The sequence below is a fragment of the Anomaloglossus baeobatrachus genome, chromosome 5, assembly GCF_048569485.1.
Source record: "Anomaloglossus baeobatrachus isolate aAnoBae1 chromosome 5, aAnoBae1.hap1, whole genome shotgun sequence".
NCBI classification, from domain to species: Eukaryota; Metazoa; Chordata; class Amphibia; order Anura; family Aromobatidae; genus Anomaloglossus; species Anomaloglossus baeobatrachus.
This window is the reverse complement of record NC_134357.1, coordinates 347,428,136-347,449,496: the sequence shown is the minus strand read 5'-3', so window position 1 is coordinate 347,449,496 and position 21,361 is coordinate 347,428,136. Positions and strand designations below refer to the sequence as shown.

General features: G+C 44.6%; 1 protein-coding gene across 2 annotated transcripts in view; it reads right to left on the bottom strand.

The window, feature by feature from the left end:
• Positions 1-4,392: 4,392 nt before the first annotated feature.
• Positions 4,393-21,361, bottom strand: part of ACSS2 (acyl-CoA synthetase short chain family member 2) — a 113,181-nt gene continuing 96,212 nt past the window's right edge. For both annotated transcript variants that reach the window (XM_075349881.1, XM_075349882.1), the window contains 3 exons: positions 19,896-20,072; positions 19,653-19,727; positions 4,393-9,118 (listed from right to left, as the gene is read on the bottom strand). In XM_075349881.1, coding sequence (XP_075205996.1) covers positions 8,991-9,118; positions 19,653-19,727; positions 19,896-20,072 — 380 coding nt within the window. In that variant the 3' untranslated portion in view covers positions 4,393-8,990. The remainder of the gene's footprint in view (positions 9,119-19,652; positions 19,728-19,895; positions 20,073-21,361) is intronic.

The following is a 21,361-nucleotide window of genomic DNA, read 5'->3' as shown; positions in this document are numbered from 1 at the left end:
TGTTAAGGAAAGAGACAAAGTAAGAAAAGGTGAATTTTAATCTATTTAGCAGAATGTGACAATAGGAAAATATATTTAAAAAGCAGTACATCATAAATGTCATGAGAAAAAATGCAGTATTAGACATACAATAGACATTTCACACTTAATTTTTCCCTTTATCCAGCAACTATGGCAGGGACCAAAGCACAAATCACTGAAGATAAGTGATTCACTGGGATTACAGTGCTTTCTCCAGCTAAGACACATTGGTAGCTGCAATGATACATGAAATACAAACTGATTATAGAATGAGTGTAAAAGCATTAAAAAGTTGTTCTTCAAGATAAGCCCCTCCAACTGGGATCACTGGAGTAATGCTGTTGGTTTCCATATGACACTGAAGGTACATGTATGAATCCAAGGTAGACCTGGTGGCTTTCTATTTAAATGTCAGAAATTAAAAAAAAAAATTAACACTGACATTAAAGATCCCATATGCACCAATAATTAAACATTACTATATAGAAGCTTTCTACTTTTGGAATTCAACCCGTTTTTTGTATCTGATCAACTATTTGGAAATTATTATGGGAGAGTTGTTAGAGGTAGCCGTTGGCAGATCAGCTGTCTAGATGACAATTGTATCTATTGCCAGTTTGACAATATAGATCTGCATGGATGGCAGTATGTGCACAGTGTAATCCATCGCATTAACATCCGGAAATAGCTTAGTAGTAGGTAACTAGACGTTAAAATTATATATACACATCACTTTTTGGAAGGAATAAAACAGTTTAAGATAAAAAAAAAAAAAAAACCACAACAAAAACTAAAGCCTAGAGCCTTTCAATAATGCTTTTTGATAATGCAGGTTCTTCATTTCAAGCCTTCTTTTCAGTTGTTCATAGTGGAAGACAATGCTATAAAGGATTCATTATATGATGAATTCCAGAAAACCTATAAAAGGGTGGGTATTTGGAGTGGTCATTTAAACAGCAAACTCCAGCTACAACCTGGTATATTCTTGTTGTCAATGGCAATGTGAAGACCAGACTGGTTAAAGTAAGTTTTCACAATCCAGCCTAAGGGCTTCCCCCACATTCTAGTGGCTGCACTCGCCGACATCGAAAGGTTCAGCCGACAGTTTAATGTGTATGGTGGCCACTGCTTAGTGTCGGAAGAGATGTCGATCACACATGTTCGAGTTCGGTCTGCCATTCGCATAGTCTGCCCTGAGATAAGCCACTGGCCGATGAGTCAGAGGTTTTCAGCTAGAGAACACTGGAGCATTTGCAGAGATGGCAATTCGCCAAACGATTGGTTGAAGCATCATTTGGCTGACAGCCATCTAAGGTGTGTGTCCAAGCTAATGCAGATTTCAGACATTGTACAATCACAAGACACACGCTTTCCTTCCTCCCTAATGACCCAAATTGACTTGCGATTAAGGTTGTGAGATATGTGAAAAACAATTCATAGAAAATATTTGCTCCCATTTACTCAACATAATAGAACAAATATAAAATTGGTTATAATATCTCTTCTGTTAAATGTCCAGATAGATGTAGATTCCCCCGCCCCACACTTAAGGTAGAAATATCCTTTTACAGATTTTATACTAAATACCTGAAACAATGTCCCAGAGAAAAATTTTTAATTTGTTATCTTTGGAATTTCATACTGGACTGCTACTTACAGTAGGTGGCACTATAGTTCAAACTCTCTTCCTCTCTGAAGAGGCAATCTGCATATTTAATTACCCAGAAGAGCAGTGCATGGCTCATAAGCCTCCTCACAGACATGCTAGATACAGTCAGGGCCAGAAATATTTGGACAGTGACACAAGTTTTGCTATTTAGCTGTTTACAAAAACATGTTCAGAAATACAATTATATATATAATATGGGCTGAAAGTGCACACTCCCAGCTGCAATATGAGAGTTTTCACATCCAAATCGGAGAAAGGGTTTAGGAATCATAGCTCTGTAATGCATAGCCTCCTCTTTTTCAAGGGACCAAAAGTAATTGGACAAGGGACTCTAAGGGCTGCAATTAACTCTGAAGGCGTCTCCCTCGTTAACCTGTAATCAATGAAGTAGTTAAAAGGTCTGGGGTTGATTACAGGTGTGTGGTTTTGCATTTGGAAGCTGTTGCTGTGACCAGACAACATGCGGTCTAAGGAACTCTCAATTGAGGTGAAGCAGAACATCCTGAGGCTGAAAAAAAAGAAAAAATCCATCAGAGAGATAGCAGACATGCTTGGAGTAGCAAAATCAACAGTCGGGTACATTCTGAGAAAAAAGGAATTGACTGGTGAGCTTGAGAACTCAAAAAGGCCTGGGCGTCCACGGATGACAACAGTGGTGGATGATCGCCGCATACTTTCTTTGGTGAAGAAGAACTCGTTCACAACATCAACTGAAGTCCAGAAAACTCTCAGTGAAGTAGGTGTATCTGTTTATAAGTCAACAGTAAAGAGAAGACTCCATGAAAGTAAATACAAAGGGTTCACATCTAGATGCAAACCATTCATCAATTCCAAAAATAGACAGGCCAGAGTTAAATTTGATGAAAAACACCTCATGAAGCCAGCTCAGTTCTGGAAAAGTATTCTATGGACAGATGAGACCAAGATCAACCTGTACCAGAATGATGGGAAGAAAAAAGTTTGGAGAAGAAAGGGAACGGCACATGATCCAAGGCATACCTCATCCTCTGTAAAACATGGTGGAGGCAACGTGATGGCATGGGCATGCATGGCTTTGAATGGCACTGGGTCACTTGTGTTTATTGATGACATAACAGCAGACAAGAGTAGCCGGATGAATTCTGAAGTGTACCGGGATATACTTTCAGCCCAGATTCAGCCAAATGCCGCAAAGTTGATCGGACGGCGCTTCATAGTACAGATGGACAATGACCCAAGCATACAGCCAAAGCTACCCAGGAGTTCATGAGTGCTAAAAAGTGGAACATTCTGCAATGGCCAAGTCAATCACCAGATCTTAACCCAATTGAGCATGCATTTCACTTGATCAAATCCAGACTTAAGACGGAAAGACCCACAAACAAGCAAGACCTGAAGGCTGCGGATGTAAAGGCCTGGCAAAGCATTAAGAAGGAGGAAACCCAGCATTTGGTGATGTCCATGGGTTCCAGACTTAAGACAGTGATTGCCTCCAAAGGATTTGCAACAAAATATTGAAAATAAAAATATTTTGTTTGGGTTTGGTTTATTTGTCTAATTACTTTTGACCTCCTAAAATGTGGAGTGTTTGTAAAGAAATGTGTACAATTCCTACAATTTCTATCAGATATTTTTGTTCAAACCTTCAAATTAAACGTTACAATCTGCACTTGAATTCTGTTGTAGAGGTTTCATTTCAAATCCAATGTGGTGGCATGCAGAGCCCAACTCGCGAAAATTGTGTCACTGTCCAAATATTTCTGGACCTAACTGTATATCATTCTCCACACGAAAATAGGTTTATGACTGGGGATCTAAGAGGTAGACTATCATATAGACAAATCAGATCTCATACTTTGCACTGACAAGGGGGCAATACCCCAAAACACAGTATCAGAAAATTGAGATTTTGGTTTGGCTTTTATTCTAAGTCATAGGGAAAGGCTCATTAAAGGGTCGTTATTTACTTTTAGGATTACTATTTCCAATAGCTGACACAGGAGTTCAAGTTCTCCTGTGTTCTGAAGAGGCAATTTGCCTACTGTAAATCTGAAATTTTTGTACATCCAACACATGTATTGCTCATAAAGCAAACTCCATACTCAAACTGATCTTCATATCTATATGAACATAGATTTTTTTTTTTTGTTACAAGTACCCAGTTCTTTTACAAAATAAAGTTTGCTTTAACGCGTACCTCTAGTAAAAATCACACAAAACCTCTTATGCACATCAATGCACAAATTCATATTTCTAATATAAAATGAGCGCTCTATGCATTTTATGCATGTCTATTTCATTATGGTGCTAAGGCCTTAAAGTGTAATTGCACTTTCAAAATATATGACTTTTTAAAATAAGCTGTTGTGTGTGTATAAGGCTAACACCATTTCTGTCCATTACAATTTGGATCCTGTATTTTAGCAGTTTTCTTCAGCAATAGATGTCTCAGTAGCAGCTTCTTGGGGCTTACTGCTTTTGTTTCCCCCCCACTTTTCCTTTCACTACAAGGTTTCATTCGCATCCATCACTACAGACTAGTGTTGAGCGAGTAGTTAGCAAGTACTCTCTGCTGTGCGCATATTCGTTACAAGTAGTGGGAGCAATGCAAGTTAATGGGAAATACTCACTAAAAAGCGAGTAACCTGAAAGCTGTACTATTCGAATACTCGCACGAAAAGTACAGCTTTCGGGTTACTCGCTACTTCGCGAGTATTTCCCATTGACTTACATTGTGCTCGTTACTCGTAACGAATAGGCGAGTAATGGACAGTACTTACTAACAGTATAGCAAGCACGAATAGTTAGCTACTCACTCAACACTACTTCAGACTGATTTGTCCACAGATTTAGTTTTTTCTTGTATTTACAGTCAATAATCAGAGCAGGAGGGAACTAAAAACATCTCCAAAATCCTATCACAATATATAGTAGGTGTAATAATAATAATATTAGTAAATATTGCCAATCAGAAATGTAGTATAGTTCTCCTGATATAGCCATGTCTCTTACTGCATGTGCAGGGTATTGCAGTAGCTTAGGTATCCACGGTTCCGACTACTCACAGCTAATTGTCACTATATGCATGGTCATAACCATGGATACCTAAGACATTGCAATGTCCTACATGGGGTAAGCAACAAAGTTAAATCAGGAGAACTATACTACATGTCTAATTAGAGGTATTTGCTAATTTTATTACACCTACTACAGATTGGGATAGGCTCTTGGAGTTGAGAATCTCCGTTTAAAGGCCCAGTCACACACAACGACTTACCAGCGATCCCGAAAACGATGTGACCTGATAAGGATCGCAGGTAAGTCGCTGGGAGATCGCAGGTGAGATGTCACACAGTCAGATCTTACCAGCGATGCAGGAACAATACAGGTCACAGTAGCGACCTGTATAACGATCTCAGCAGTCACTGTGACCCTGTCACACAGTGTCAAACACAGCGATGTGTCCTGCTCAGCAGGACATCACCTTTGAAGAAAATGGCCTGGACCATTCTGCAACGACTAGAGATCTCACAGCAGGGGCCTGATCGCTGGTAGATGTCACACATAACGAGATCGCTAACGGGATCGCTACTGCGTCACCAAACGGTGACTCAGCAGAGATCTCGCTAGCGATCTCGTTATGTGTGACGGTACCTTTAGTGAGGAAAATGTTCATAAATTAGAGCGATTATCTTCTCTTCTACTGTTTGCAGAGTTGCACTGTAGACCAGTCGTACAGGTGGGTCCCTGATAGCTGCTCCTCAACCACTGATGGTGACCAAGGCTCCATTCTGTCCCCTACATAAACATGCTGCATATCTCCCCTTATCTTGATTGACAGACCTAACTGAGCACTGTCTGAATTGCATCCCTGTCACTGCACATCCACACTGACACTGCATGAGCCGAGTAGACTAATACAGTATCAGTGTGGGAGCACTCTCATCACTCTGTCTACAGCGGCTGCTCGCTACTGTGATCCTATGTGCAGCAAGCAGGTGCTGCAGACAAGAGATGAGCATCGAGTGCTCCTGCACGGACATTGCTGGGAGCCCAGTATATGCACACTTGTGCAAAGCTGGGGATATCATTGAGGCAGTGGTTAGGAAGCTCTGTCACAAATAAGAGGTGGTGCGTGGCCTGTTAATTGAGAGGGCAGAACAGTACACTGAGCCCTTGGCCATACCAAGGGTGCAAGGAGGACCTTTCATTTAAGGGGGCTTTACACGCAGCGATATCGCTGGTGAAAGCACCCATCCCCGTCGTTTGTGCGTCACGCACAAATCGCTGCCCGTGGCGCACAAAATCGTTAGGAGCAGTCACACGGACTTACCTGCCTAGCGACGTCGCTGTTGCCGGCGAACCGCCTCCTTTCTAAGGGGGAGTTTCGCTCGGCGTCACAGCCGCGTCACTAAGCGGCCGCCCAATAGAAGCGGAGGGGCGGAGATGAACGGCCATAACATCCCGCCCACCTCCTTCCTTCCTCATTGCCGGCGGCTGCAGGTAAGCTGTAGTTAGTCGTTCCCGAGGTGTCACACGTAGCGATGTGTGCTGCCTCGGGAATGACGAACAACCTCCGTCCTGCAACAAACAACGATTTGTTGAAAATGAACGATGTGTCAATGATCAACGACAAGGTGAGTATTTTTGATCGTTAACGGACGTTCATTGTGTCACCTGCAACGACGCCGGATGTGCGTCACGGAATCCTTGACCCCGGCGATATATCGATAGATACGTCGTTGCGTGTAACGGGGCCTTTAGATATGGAAGTTTCAGTCCAACTAATGAATAAAACTTATACCTGCAGTATAGATATTATTTGCGGTAATATCCTCTATAGGACTTTATAATGTTATTTTAATCATGTTTTTGGGGGCGATAGACCCCCTTTAAAGTTACCACTTGGTAAGTTTAGCAATGCTCTATACAATTTCCATTTTAAGGCTTGAAAGTCATTTAAAAATTGGGTATTTTTAGATTATTATTTATATTTTTAAAAAGGGACCTACCAGAAGGGCCCCTATGATACAAAACACAATATATGGGACATTATGCCCAGTATACGAGTTGTGCCGAATCTTAAGTCAATCATGTCTTTTCGTGTCTCTCACATTGCCATTGCAGTAAAGAAGTAGGTTGCTTGTTGAACGCTTAGCATAAAAGGCATTGGCTACATGGTTTAAAAAAATATACATAAAATAAAAAAAAAATCTATTAGGCTAAACTACACAAGAACATACAAACTACTATCAATGGTTAAATCCACAGGAGTCTGCATCAGGCATATATAGCAGATCCTGGGTGTGGAATAAGGCTGCATCCATACATCTGTGTGACACGTGCTAGTACTGTCTTTTTCCTCCGACAGCACACGGACCCATAGTTTCATTGATCCATACACACCAGTTTTAGTACGAGTCAGGGACTCCTATCTACAAGACTCCAAGCACGCCATACTCTGCATCCGTTTTGCACATCAGACTTGGCCATTAAATTCTATCGGGATACACACAAAACACTGAAGCACAAAGTATGTCTTCAGAGGTCTATTTGAGTTTGATGTTTTTAACTGATGTATTTCTATGAATCAATGGCCAAAAAAAAGTTTAGACAGTCTATCTGTACCTACTTCAGTGAGAAAAAACAAAGATGCAAGGAGGATCAAAGCTGAAATCGGTCCACTTCTCTCAGACACACAGATGTGAGAATGCAGCCTAACCCTTTAAAGAGGACCATACTCTCCTGATATGTCTAACATTTTTCCATATTCCCCCCCAAAATATCTTGAAGATCCTTCACTGGAAGTCTGAATTAGGTTGTTCCTTAGTTATTCCTGATGCAAATGTATGAACAAATTAAAAACAGGGTGTTACCATTATTTTTTTTTAGGTCATTAACCTGATACATGCAATGTTCAATCAGTTCCAGATTGTGATGACACACCCTATTAAGCAGAATAGTAATGCCCAGTTGTCAATTTATCCATACCTCTTAAGGCAATAACAAAAGACATACAACACAAAAATCTAATAGATTCTTCAGAATAGTTTTTTTTTACAGTAGATGCAAGTATTAGTAAAGACATATCAGGGGAGCAGGCAGGTTTCTTTTTAAAACCTGTTTCTTGGATATTTTCATCATATAGTATTAGTTTATTTAGGGGTACACACATTCATCCTGATGCATTATGGACAAGTCATTTAGTATTATGGTAGAGAAATCACAGAACAGATTCCAGTACAAAAAAAAAAGTCACAAAAGACAGATGCGACTTAATCCTCACAAAATATACACACTATCCCTCATCAACATCAAATGATTAAACGAGTACCACCCCACCCCCTCCCAACAAAAAAATAAAAATGTAATCACTGCACTTAAAGGATCTTCTCTCTGCTTTATATCTGCAGCCAATGCATGGCTTACAGATATCACGCAAAACAATGGGCCCGATACATCAAGACCGGAATTGTTCACGCTCGTCTAGAGGAGATGGGCTGGAGTCAGATACTCCTGATTCACGAAAACAATTGGCCAGCAAAAAGTCTAGACCTCAATCAAAATAAAAATTTATGATTAAAATTAAAGAAGTCTCCTAATTAGGTTTATATTCTTGAATAGGTGTATTAAAATACTTGCGGATTGCCACCTTCTGTGGTTTCCAGTGCCACTCCAGTCCTCTTCTGGACCACATGACAGCTCTTTAGTTTTGCCGGCTCACACAGCGCCTACTGTGTGGAGCCATAATGGCTTTCTCAGTGTTACATCTCTGATTTTGAATGAATTTCCATAAACGTATACAGAGAAAGCAACTTCTGGTCCACATATAAACCCCTGTGTGAGTTGACTTGCCAGAATTCAGGTCATGTAGGCCAAAGAGAACCAAAGAGGCACTAAAAACAAGGGGAAGACTGCAAACGGTAAACATTAAACTGATTGGTCAACCACTATTTTAGAAAGTCATAAGCAGCTAGATTTAGAACATTGTTTATCATTAGTGAACTTTAAATCTCAAAAGAAGTCAGACCATCAGAAGAAAAACATGTAATGATTGAGATTTTGAAATTTTTGTTTTTTTTACAATTATATGATTTTTGTCCTCTATTTCATCTGAAAAATCAGACCCCATTAGCTAAACTAATTTGCTCTCAGCCTTTTTACTTACACCCCTCAAAATATAAGTGAAAATCCAGTAAGTGTGGTGACTTATTTTTGAATGCCCATATGGCTGCAACATCCGGGAGGCGTTTTCATCCCTGGGATTCAGAGATCACATTACATTCCCCTTCAAAGAATTCATTGTTATGCCCATGATGTCCTAATGAATAGTTTTACATCGGTTCTCAAACAGTTGATTTATGACTGTTGTGTCTGCAAGAGTTGAAGTGTCTCCCAGTTCTCGATCATTTTTGGCAATTTTCCTCAACACTCGTCTCATTATTTTACCTGTACAAAGATAAAAAAAAATGCAAAGATACATTATCATTATTTAGCAACAAAGTGCAGCACTTGACAAAGGGTTTCCAGGTCTTCACAAATAAAACTTAATTGTTAAACAGTTTTTAACATATGTTGTGTATCAACTTCTAAGGGTTTTAAAGACCTGCTTGACGTTTTAAAGTGAGAATCTTTATTTCGACTTCCAGCATTATTGAATGGGATTTTAGGTGTTATTCTCCTTCACTGCAGAGCGCCGCAAGCAGGAGCGATGCTGGGCTGTGATGAGCGGTGAAACTCCGCTCACAGCCCAGTTACTAAGGATGACTGGGGCCCACCTCAGTGATATTGGGTCAACTGGAAGTTGACGTGACATCACTGGATCCCAGAGTTTACAAAGACCAGGGGTCACTTGATATCCCACCCAGCAGAGCGGACTGCAAAAGGCAGAATTTACTTCACAAGGTATTTGACAAAAGCCTTCCTTATGAGTTTTACAGTGATATGACCTCTAATGCTGAGTAGTAAACCACCCCTTTAAATAACAGGCAGCTGTCTTAAACAGTCGCAGTTAGTGCTACGTTTCGGCCATTTAGATGCTGCTGTCAATTTCTGATGAGCGTTACTTAAATGTCACAGCCAGCTCCCAATGATGTGGTCATGGGGCATCAACAGGTTAATAGGACGACAGCTGGAGGCCTGCTACAGGGCCCCATTATTGGCAACTTGGCCCTTTCCTAAAACATATTAAGGATATGAAGATCAGTGAGGATATCCAAGATGGCCCCAGCATCCTTACACCACACCCATATTTCACCAAAAGCCACATGACTCAACAGGGACTTTTCATATATCGAAGCTTATTACACAGCTTTAGAAAACAGAACAATATAAGGCTTTGATATAGCTCAGCTTATAGTGATTAAACATGCACGCTTGGTTCAGATTCACAAAGGGACTGATATATATTCATACTTTCTGAATAAACGCCTTCTACTTTGATCCTATTAGGTGTCAGTGTAGTTCTTCTGTGAATGTACTGTCTAAGATCATACTTGGCAGCGGACAATTAAGACAACTGCATACCCTTAGAGTGTGCACCAAAACAAAAGTTCAGAGCTGAACGTCAAAGGAAACTGCAATTTACAATATATACTGCCTTAGAGAAGTACTGCAGTATATAAGTGATCAGACAATTGCAGGTTAACCCCTTAACGACCAAGGACGTTCTGGTACGTCTTTGGTTGCCTCCCTCAGGTTACCGGGGGTCCGGCGGTGAGCCTGCAGTAATCCCCGCATATGGCTGCTGATCTGATCAGCACACGTGTGGCTAACAGGTGCAGGTAGATCGGAGATCCACCCGTGCCTGTAAACCCTTTAGATCACACTGTCAAAACACAGAATATGAAATTTAATAGGCCATGGCGGGGATCGTGCTGCCATAAATCGATCACGGGGCACCATAGCAGCGTGGAGTCAGCTGATGACCCGACACTACCATAACTCACTTCTTGTGAGAGCCGACACTCACAGGAACACACAGCGATGCTGCTCTAATCAGCAGAAATGCACAGGCGATCGGACTGTGCAGTGACAAAGTCCCCTAGGGGGATCAGTAAAATCATTAAAAAAAAAAAATAAAAAAGTTAAGTGTTTTTAAAAAAAAATATGAAAAAATAAAAGCAAAACCTAGAATGTTCAAATCACCCCCCCCTTTTTCCCCATTGAAATTAATACAGTTAAAAAAAACACATTTGGTATCACCGTGTTGAGAAATGCCCGCTCTATCAAAACATAAAATCAATTAATCTGATCGGTATACAGTGTGGCTAGAACAAAATTCCAAACACCAAAATTATAGTTTTTGTTCACCGCAACATTTCCATTTCTTTAAAATGCAATAAACAGGCGCTCACAAAACGATCATTTGCACAAAAATGATATTATTAAAAATGTCAACTTGTTGAGGAGAGCCATTGGCTCAAATACTTAATTAACCTCTGGACATAGGGGATTGTGGGAAGTGTGTTCAATGAAAGCAATTTTCTATACACAAGCCAGTCTTCAGAGATATCCAAGATGGCTCCTGATGACATCATAGACCCGCCCATCAGCATCACCATGAATCTGCCCCGATGAGGTCATAGACCCACCCATCAGCATCACTGCAGATCCGCCCCGATGACGGCCGCCAATCAGCCCATGGACCAACCTATTGTTCAACCCACCGGCCAATGGGCACATCAAACATGCCTACAGAGCTAACCACATCCCACACCCTAAGTTTATATAAAAGAGCCAGTCACTAATAAAGCTCTCTCTCTTTGGGCCAACCTCTGATCGAGGAAAGATGAACATCAGACTGTGTGTGTCTGATGTCATTTTTCAAGCATGCACTTGATCCTCATGAATTCAGTCAGGTAGCAGGCAACACGTGAACCTTTGTAAGAGTTCACCCTAACAAGCTCTTGACGCAAAAAATAAGCTGTCACTGAGCTCCAGAAACAGAAAAATGAGAACGCTACCGGAATCTATCTATGCTAGTGTATACAGTGACAGTTAGGCAGGAATTAGCAATATGCACCCAGAACTGCTCGCGGTTCTGGGTGCATATTGGACCCGACAGGTTCCCTTTAATATAATGGACTAACGTGAAACAAACTTGTGATTTAACTGAATCAGGTTCTGATTACTGTGGTGAGGAATGTCCAAATATATGTTTATAGCAGTGCAAATATCCTGATAAAGAGCGCCAAGTCACTCCTCTGTAATGTCAATATGATGATTTACAAAACAAAAACCTCTAGATCCATAGTTCTTTATTTTTAACCCTTCCTAACATTGCTTTTTTGTGTTTTTGAGTTTAATTTTTCCTCAATTTTCAAGAGCCATAACATTTTTAGTTTTTCATCCACAATTGTCTGAGGGCTTGTATTTTGTGTAATGACTTATACTTTAACATGACACCATGCATTTTATCACGTTATGTACTGGAAAGTGCAAATAAACATTACAAATGCATTTAAATTGCAAAAACAAAAAAACAAAAAACAATTCCACAAATTCATTTTTATTTATTTATTTTTTTTAATTACCACGTCTACTATAAGGCAAAAATGACTGGGCAATATGATTCTCCAGGCCAGTACAATTACTGAGATAGCAATTTTCTTTTTTATTATTATTATTTGATTCATGAGGAAAAAAAAATAAAAAAATACATTTTTTAAAATTTTTTTTGCTTGTCACCAATTTCTGAGACCCATAACTTTTTCAATTGTTGGTTGATGTGGCTGTGTGAGGACTTTTTTTATTTTTTTTATTTCTTTTTGTTTTCACTATTATTGATCCCATTTGGGTTTGGACAAGATGTTTTGATTGCCTTTGTGGTGTTTTTCCAGTTTTTTTTCTCTTTACACAGTTTACTGATCAGGTTAATTAATTTTAGATTTTGATAGATAGGGTATATACGGACTTAACAATACCACGTGTATTTTTTTCTTTTTTAAATGGGGGAGCAATAGGGGGGGGGGTGTTAACTTTTAATTTATTTTTTATATTTTAAAAACTTTTTTTCCCCAAGTGTTAACTGTACTTGTTCGTTCCATTAGGGAACTTGAGCCTGCCCCTTTCCAATTGCTTGTGCTATATACAGCAATACTACAGTATTGCTGTATACAGCAAAAATCATGGTCCTTTATGAACACCAGCCAGAAGATGGCTCCCAAAGAAGTGTTGTCAGGATAGGCACAAGGGTCTTCAGCTAATACCTGGCCATCATGGCAACTCATTAGCGCTCCGCGATTGCATCATGGAGGCACCGATGGGTGCCTGGAATGATGCGTCTCTGCCGCCACACTTGAAACGCTGCTGTCAGATACTGAGAGCATTTACCAGGTTAATAGGCGGGGATGGAACTATGCTCCACGAGCAGCTGTTAGAGGTAGATGATGGCCAAAATATCCCCACAATCATCTGCTGGAAAAGATGCAAGTTCAGTTCCTGAGCCAGCTTCAAAATCAGTGAGCCTGCATATGACGTAACTGTACGTACATCATACGTCGGTAAGGTGTTCATTTTTGTTTTCTTTCAGTATTTTTCATCTTTTTCCAGTCTCAATAACAATAAATTATCTAAACTATAGTACATGGATTCATTCAAAACTACAACTCATTTGCCAGCAAAACAAGCCCTCATATGGCTACATTGATGCAAAAAAGGGAATTTTGTTTACTTACCGTAAATTCCTTTTCTTCTAGCTCCTATTGGGAGACCCAGACAATTGGGTGTATAGCTTCTGCCTCTGGAGGCCACACAAAGTATTACACTTTAAAAAGTGTAACCCCTCCCCTCTGCCTATACACCCTCCCGTGGACCACGGGCTCCTCAGTTTTGGTGCAAAAGCAGGAAGGAGAAAACTTATAAATTGGTCTAAGGTAAATTCAATCCGAAGGATGTTCGGAGAACTGAAGACCATGAACCAAAAGAACAATTCAACATGAACAACATGTGTACACAAAAGAACAACCAGCCCAAAGGGCACAGGGGCGGGTGCTGGGTCTCCCAATAGGAGTTAGAAGAAAAGGAATTTACGGTAAGTAAACAAAATTCCCTTTTTCTTTGTCGCTCGATTGGGAGACCCAGACAATTGGGACGTCCAAGAGCAGTCCCTGGGTGGGTAAAAGAATACCTCGATAAAAAGAGCCGAAAACGGCCCCCTCTTACAGGTGGGCAACCGCCGCCTGAAGGACTCGCCTACCTAGACTGGCGTCTGCCGAAGCATAGGTATGCACTTGATAGTGTTTCGTGAAAGTGTGCAGACTAGACCACGTAGCTGCCTGACACACCTGCTGAGCCGTAGCCCGGTGCCGCAATGCCCAGGACGCACCCACTGCTCTGGTAGAATGGGCTTTCAGCCCTGAAGGGAGCGGAAGCCCAGAAGAACGGTAGGCCTCGAGAATCGGTTCCTTGATCCACCGAGCCAAGGTTGACTTGGAGTCCTGAGAGCCCTTACGCTGGCCAGCGACAAGGACAAAGAGCGCATCTGAACGGCGCAGGGGCGCCGTGCGAGACACGTAGAACCAGAGTGCTCTCACTAGATCCAAAGAGTGCAAATCCTTTTCACACTGGTGAATTGGATTAGGGCAAAAGGAAGGCAAGGAGATATCCTGATTGAGATGAAAAGGGGATACCACCTTAGGGAGAAATTCCGGGACAGGACGCAGAACCACCTTATCCTGGTGAAAAACCAGGAAGGGGGCTTTGCATGACAGCGCTGCGAGCTCAGACACTCTCCGAAGTGATGTGACTGCCACTAGGAAGGCCACCTTCTGCGAAAGATGTGAGAGAGAGACATCCCTCAGCGGCTCGAAAGGTGGTTTTTGAAGAGCCGTCAGAACCCTGTTAAGATCCCAGGGTTCCAGTGGACATTTGTAAGGTGGGACCATGTGGCAAACCCCCTGCAGGAACGTGCGGACCTGCGGAAGCCTGGCTAGACGCTTTTGAAAAAACACGGAGAGCGCCGATACTTGGCCCTTGAGAGAGCCGAGGGACAACCCCTTGTCCATTCCAGATTGAAGGAATGAAAGAAAAGTGGGTAAGGCAAACGGCCATGGAGGAAAACCGTTATCAGCGCACCATGATAGGAAGATTTGCCAAGACCTGTAATAGATCTTGGCGGACGTTGGCTTCCTGGCTTGTCTCATGGTGGCAATGACATCCTGAGATAACCCTGAAGACGCTAGGAGCCAGGACTCAATGGCCACACAGTCAGGTTGAGGGCCACAGAATTCAGATGGAAAAACGGGCCTTGTGACAGCAAGTCTGGGCGGTCTGGAAGTGCCCACGGTTGACCCACCGTGAGATGCCACAGATCCGGATACCACGACCGCCTCGGCCAGTCTGGAGCGACGAGAATGGCGCGACGGCAGTCGGACCTGATCTTGCGTAGTACTCTGGGCAGCATCGCCAGAGGGGGAAACACATAAGGCAGTCAAAACTGCGACCAATCCTGGACTAACGCGTCCGCCGCCAGAGCTCTGTGATCCTGAGACCGTGCCATGAAGGCCGGGACCTTGTTGTTGTGCCGTGACGCCATGAGATCGACGTCCGGCGTTCCCCAGCGGCGACAGATCTTTCGACACACGTCTGGGTGCAGAGACCATTCCCCCGCGTCCATGCCCTGACGACTGAGAAAATCTGCTTCCCAGTTTTCTACGCCCGGGATGTGAACTGCGGAGATGGTGGAGCCTGTGGCTTCCACCCACTGCAGAATCCGTCGGACTTCCTGGAAGGCTTGACGACTGCGAGTGCCGCCTTGGTGGTTGATGTAGGCGACGGCAGTGGCGTTGTCCGACTGGATACGGATCTGCCTGCCCTCCAGCCACCGATGGAAAGCCAATAGGGCTAGATATACTGCCCTTATCTCCAGGATATTGATCTGAAGGGACGATTCTATCGGAGTCCAGGTTCCTTGAACCCTGTGGTGGAGAAAAACCGCTCCCCAACCTGACAGGCTCGCGTCCGTGGTGACCACAGCCCAGGTTGGGGGTAGGAAGGATTTTCCCCGTGACAGAGATGTGGGTAGGAGCCACCACTGAAGTGATGTTTTGGTTGCAAGGGAAAGAGACGTTCTTGTCGAGGGAAGCCGCACTCTTGTCCCATTTGCGGAGAATGTCCCATTAGAGTGGCCGTAGATGGAATTGCGCGAACGGCACTGCCTCTATAGCTGCCAAAATCTTCCCCAGGAAGTGCATGAGGCGCCTTAAGGGGTGTGACTGACTCCGAAGAAGTGATTGCACCCCTGCCTGCAGAGAAAGCTGTTTGTCGCTCGGTAGCTTGACTAACGCTTGCTGGGTATGATACTCCATCCCGAGGTAAGTCAGTGATTGGGTCGGTGTCAACTTGGATTTCGGGAAGTTGATGATCCACCCGAACTGCTGGAGAGTCGCCAGAGCGACGGTAAGGCTTTGTTGACACGCCACCCGAGAAGGGGCCCTAACTAGGAGATCGTCCAAGTAGGGGATCACCGAGTGGCCCTGAGAGTGCAGGACCGCCACGACTGATGCCATGACTTTGGTGAAAACCCGTGGGGCTGTCGCCAGGCCGAAAGGCAATGCCACGAACTGAAGGTGTTCGTCCCCGATGGCGAAACGCAGGAAACGTTGATGTTCGGGTGCGATCGGTACATGGAGATAAGTATCCTTGATGTCGATCGATGCTAGGAAGTCTCCTTGTGACATCGAGGCGATGACCGAGCGGAGAGATTCCATCCGAAACCATCTGGTTCTCACATGTCTGTTGAGTAGCTTGAGGTCCAGAACGGGACGGAATGACCCATCCTTTTTTGGCACCACGAACAAGTTGGAGTAAAATCCGCGACCATGTTCCTGAAGGGGAACGGGGATCACAACTCCTTCTATCTTTAGAGCGTCCACTGCCTGAAAAAGTGCGTCAGCCTGAGCGGGGGGGCGGAGAGGTTCTGAAGAAACGAACCGCAGGACGAGAGCTGAACTCTATCCTGTAACCATGAGACAGAATGTCTCTCACCCATCGGTCTTGAACATGTGGCCACCAGGCGTCGCCAAAGCGGGAGAGCCTGCCATCGACCGAGGATGCGGCTAGGGGAGGCAGAGAGTCATGAGGAGGCCGTCTTGGAGGCAGTGCCTCCTGCGGCCTTTTGGGGGCGTGACTTGGACCGCCACGCATAGGAGTTCCTCTGGCCTTTCTCCGGCCTGTTGGACGAAGAGGATTGGGGCTTGGCGGAGGGACGAAAGGACCGAAACCTCGATTGGATTTTTCTCTGCTGAGGTCTCTTAGGTTTGGACTGGGGTAAGGAGGAGTCCTTTCCCTTGGATTCCTTAATAATCTCATCCAATCGTTCGCCAAACAAACGGTCGCCAGAAAAAGGCAAACCAGTTAAGAACCTCTTGGAAGCCGAGTCTGCTTTCCATTTGCGCAGCCACATGGCCCTGCGGACTGCCACGGAGTTAGCAGATGCTACAGCCGTACGGCTAGTGGAGTCCAGGACGGCGTTCATGGCGTAGGACGAAAAGGCTGATGCCTGAGAGGTCAAAGACGAAACATGCGGAGCAGAATTCCGTGTGACAGCATTAATCTCAGTCAGACAAGCCGAGATTGCTTGGAGAGCCCACACAGCTGCAAAGGCCGGGGTGAAAGACGCGCCCGTGGCCTCATAGATGGACTTCACCAAGAGCTCTATCTGTCTGTCAGTGGCATCCTTCAGGGATGAGCCATCTGCAACAGACACAACGGACCTAGCAGCCAATCTGGAGACTGGAGGATCCACCTTGGGAGAGTGAGCCCAACCCTTAACGACTTCAGATGGAAAGGGGTAACGCGTGTCAGTGTGACGTTTAGCAAAGCGCTTGTCCGGGACCGCTCTGGGCTTCTGGACAGCCTCCCTGAAGTTAGAGTGATCAAAAAACGTATTGCGCGTACGTTTGGGGAACCGAAACTGGTGTTTCTCCTGCTGAGACGCCGACTCCTCTACAGGAGGAGGCGGAGGTGAGAGATCCAACACCTGGTTGATGGACGAGATAAGATCATTTACTAAGGCGTCCCCCTCAGGTGTATCAAGGTTAAGGGCGAAGTCAGGGTCAGAGCCCTGAGCTTCCACTTCCGCCTCATCTTCCTGAGAGTCCTCAAGCTGGGATCCTGAGCAGCGTGAGGAAGTCGGGGAAGAGTCCCAGCGAGACCGCTTAGCCGGTCTGGGACTGCGGTCCGGGCAGGAGTCCTCCGCCTGAGACCTAGGGGCCAACCTGGGAGCGCGCTGCGACGCGGACCGAGAGGGGCCTGGAGGAGACAAGCTAACAGGGGCCGGGGCCTGTGGAAGGTCCGGTCTGGACTGCAATGCCTCAAGGAGTTTAGAAGACCATTTGTCCATAGACAGTGCAATGGATTGGGAAAGTGACAGAGAGTTTCTCAGCAAAAGAGGCCAACACCGGTGACTCTGTCCCTGCAGCCTGCTCAGGGGGAGCAGGGGGGGTCTACATGAGCCGAGGGGCCCACCAGTGCCCGAGGCTCCGGCTGAGCAAGCGAGGCAGGAGTTGAGCATTGCTCACAGTGAGGGTAGGTGGAACCCGCAGGTAACATAGCCCCACAAGAGGTACAGGCCGCGAAAAAAACCTGTGCCTTAGTAGCTTTGCTCCTTGTGGACGACATGCTGTTGTCTCCTAGGAGAGTGACCACTGAGGGTATATGGGAAAAGGGTACACAGCCTGACCGAACAGATATATATATCTATTATATATATATATATATATATATATATATATATATATATATATATATATATATATATATATATATATATATATATATATATATATATATATATATATATATATATATATATATATATATATTATATATACATATATACATATATATATATATATATATATATCTCTATTCCGGCACCCTAGGGGGACCAGCACCGGGTGACCGGTGTGGCTTACCGACCGCTAACGAGCGGAGTGTGTCCTCCAGATTCCCTGTCGTGGATCCCCCGAAGCTGCAGAGCTGTTCACTGAGAAGCATCCACCGGCAGAATGCCAGAAAATGGCCGCCGGAGCTCTCAGGGGAGGAGTGGGGCCGGGGCGGCGCCAGCAAAGAGCGGGAATCTGGGGTCCCCACAGTGGTCAGTGAGGGGGGAGGAAGACATGCAGGATGCTCCAGCCCTCACATCCGACGTCATGTCGGTAATCCCGCCCTTACCCCTGACAGGCAGGCCCGGGGGCGGGATTTTCGCGAGTAGGCCGCGGTGAAGCCGGGGACTAAATTTGAGGCCGCGCCCGACAAGCAGGCACGGTCGGCGCGGAAGTCCACCGGCCTCCTCAATTTCACAACTACCGCGGCTTCCGGGAAGAAGGTGCGCTCCCTGCACAGTCCCCTATGGGGACACAGAGTACCTTTAAGTTGCAGGGCCCGGTCCCTGAGGTTAAAGAGGCTCTGGTCCGGCAGGTTCCACCAGGGGCTGCGGATGGAGCACGGTCCCAGCAAATGGATGACCGCTCTGGATCCCACTTCTCCCAGAGCCGCATAAGGGATAGTGAAGGAGACGGCATGTGGCTCCAGCCTCCGTACCCGCAATGGGTACCTCAACCTTAACAACACCGCCGACATAGTGGGGTGAGAAGGGAACATGCCGGGGGCCCCGTGGGGGCCCTCTTTTCTTCCAACCGACATAACTAAGTATGAGAATGCATGAGTGGATGTGTGCCTCCTTCCACACAAAGCATAAAACTGAGGAGCCCGTGGTCCACGGGAGGGTGTATAGGCAGAGGGGAGGGGTTACACTTTTTAAAGTGTAATACTTTGTGTGGCCTCCAGAGGCAGAAGCTATACACCCAATTGTCTGGGTCTCCCAATGGAGCGACAAAGAAAATAAAAATTGTTCTGCCTCTTGCAAGAAGAGGGGGGAAAGGAGTTAAAAGCAAAAAAGGAAAAATGGCCCAGTCAGGAAAGGGGTAAAGACATAGTAATTAGGATATATTAAAAAATCTAATGCAAAATTTGTTACCTGAGCGTGTTTTAGGTAGTCCAGGGGCATTCTGGATATAATCTGGAGTTGCAATTGGTCCAATCTTTTCTCTTACTATGAAACATCAGTAAAAAAAAAAAAAAAACCTCTTAGTGTTATACATCATTGAATGTTATAATTGAGTTTAAATTCCACAAATAAGAATTTGATAATGTAAATACTACAAACACTAATACAATAAGCTACCAGATATTCCCGCTATACAAAAATAAAAGTCATTACCTAGTTTCTTAAGTTGATCAGTTAGCGAGCTAGTAAACTCATGTCCATCACGCAGTGTGACAAAGCAATACAGACATTCCCCCTTCACTGGGTGTGGATGGCTTACGGCGGCAGCCTCGGCTACAGAAGAGTGTTCAACAAGTGCGGACTCCACTTCTGCTGTGCTAAGCAAGTGACCTGAGGGTGGAGTGAACACACAGTATCCAACAAATTCATTCAGTAATATATAAAATCATGATCATAAAAGCTAGTAAAGAGTGTCTTTAGGCCAGTTTACACATCAGATATTCATGGTCCAAGTACAGACCACACTGTCCAGACCAGGCACGGATCTCCTCACCTGAACATATAAGAGTGATGAGTTTGGGTAAGGAGACCCATGTAAGGTTCCGATATGGGACTACACACACAGACTGTGTATGTCGGACGTTTGAAGACAACCTTAGGCTAAGTTCACCCAGTGTGTTTTTCACAGCGTTTTTGCACAGTTTTCGGGTGCGTTTTTGCTCAGAAAACTGCATGACTTTGCTTCCCCAGCAAAGTCTATGAGTTTTCATTTTTGCTGTCTGCACACAGCGTTATTTTTCAGCTGCGTTTTTGTGGTGCCACAAAAACGCAGCATGTCAATTATTCCCGCGTTTTTCACTGCGCTTTTCATCCATTGAGTGCAATGGGATGTTGAAAGACGCAATGAGAAACGCAAATAGCTGCGTTTTGGTGCATTTCTAAGACCAAACACGCAGCTATAAACGCAGGAGGTGGGTAGTAAAGTGACATGTACAGGAAGAGGATTCCTTCTGTCAGTAAATACAGAAGCGTGAATCCTCCCGGTACCGTCACCGCCGCTTCCACCTCCGGTCCTGTGTATGTATGCTGCCGTGCGGCACCATGTATGGGCAGGAGGTTGGAGCGGCTGCGAAAACAAAAGTTAACAGTAGAAAAAAAAAAAAAAAAAAGTTATACTCACCTGTCTGCAGGGTCCCGGTGCCATGCCCGCTCCCATCTCCTCTCACGGTATCACCACCCCCGCTCCGGCTGTGTGCAGACGGCCGGGACACCTCCGAAGGATGCAGGACCTGGCGATGGATCACCTGATGCAGTCACCCAACGCATCAGGTGATTGTAAGTATCGCGGTGACGCGGGCGCCCGGCCGGTTTAAGCTATCAGCGGATGCGTCAGGAGACTTCATCCCTGATTACCGGCAGCTGCTGCAGCGATCGGACAGGATCAGACTCCCGCCCCATCGCTCCAGGAGATGCCGGTAATCAGCACATAAGTGAGTATTTTATTTATTTTTTTTTTTTTTGCACCGATGCATTAGCTGATTGTATAAACGGCTTTTATACAATCAGCCGATGTGTGATGTGATTCAGGCACTTGATCCTGACACATCATCTGATCGCTTTGCCTTCCAGCAAACCGATCAGATGATATTGGATCCGGATTGGACGGCGCGGGACCCTGA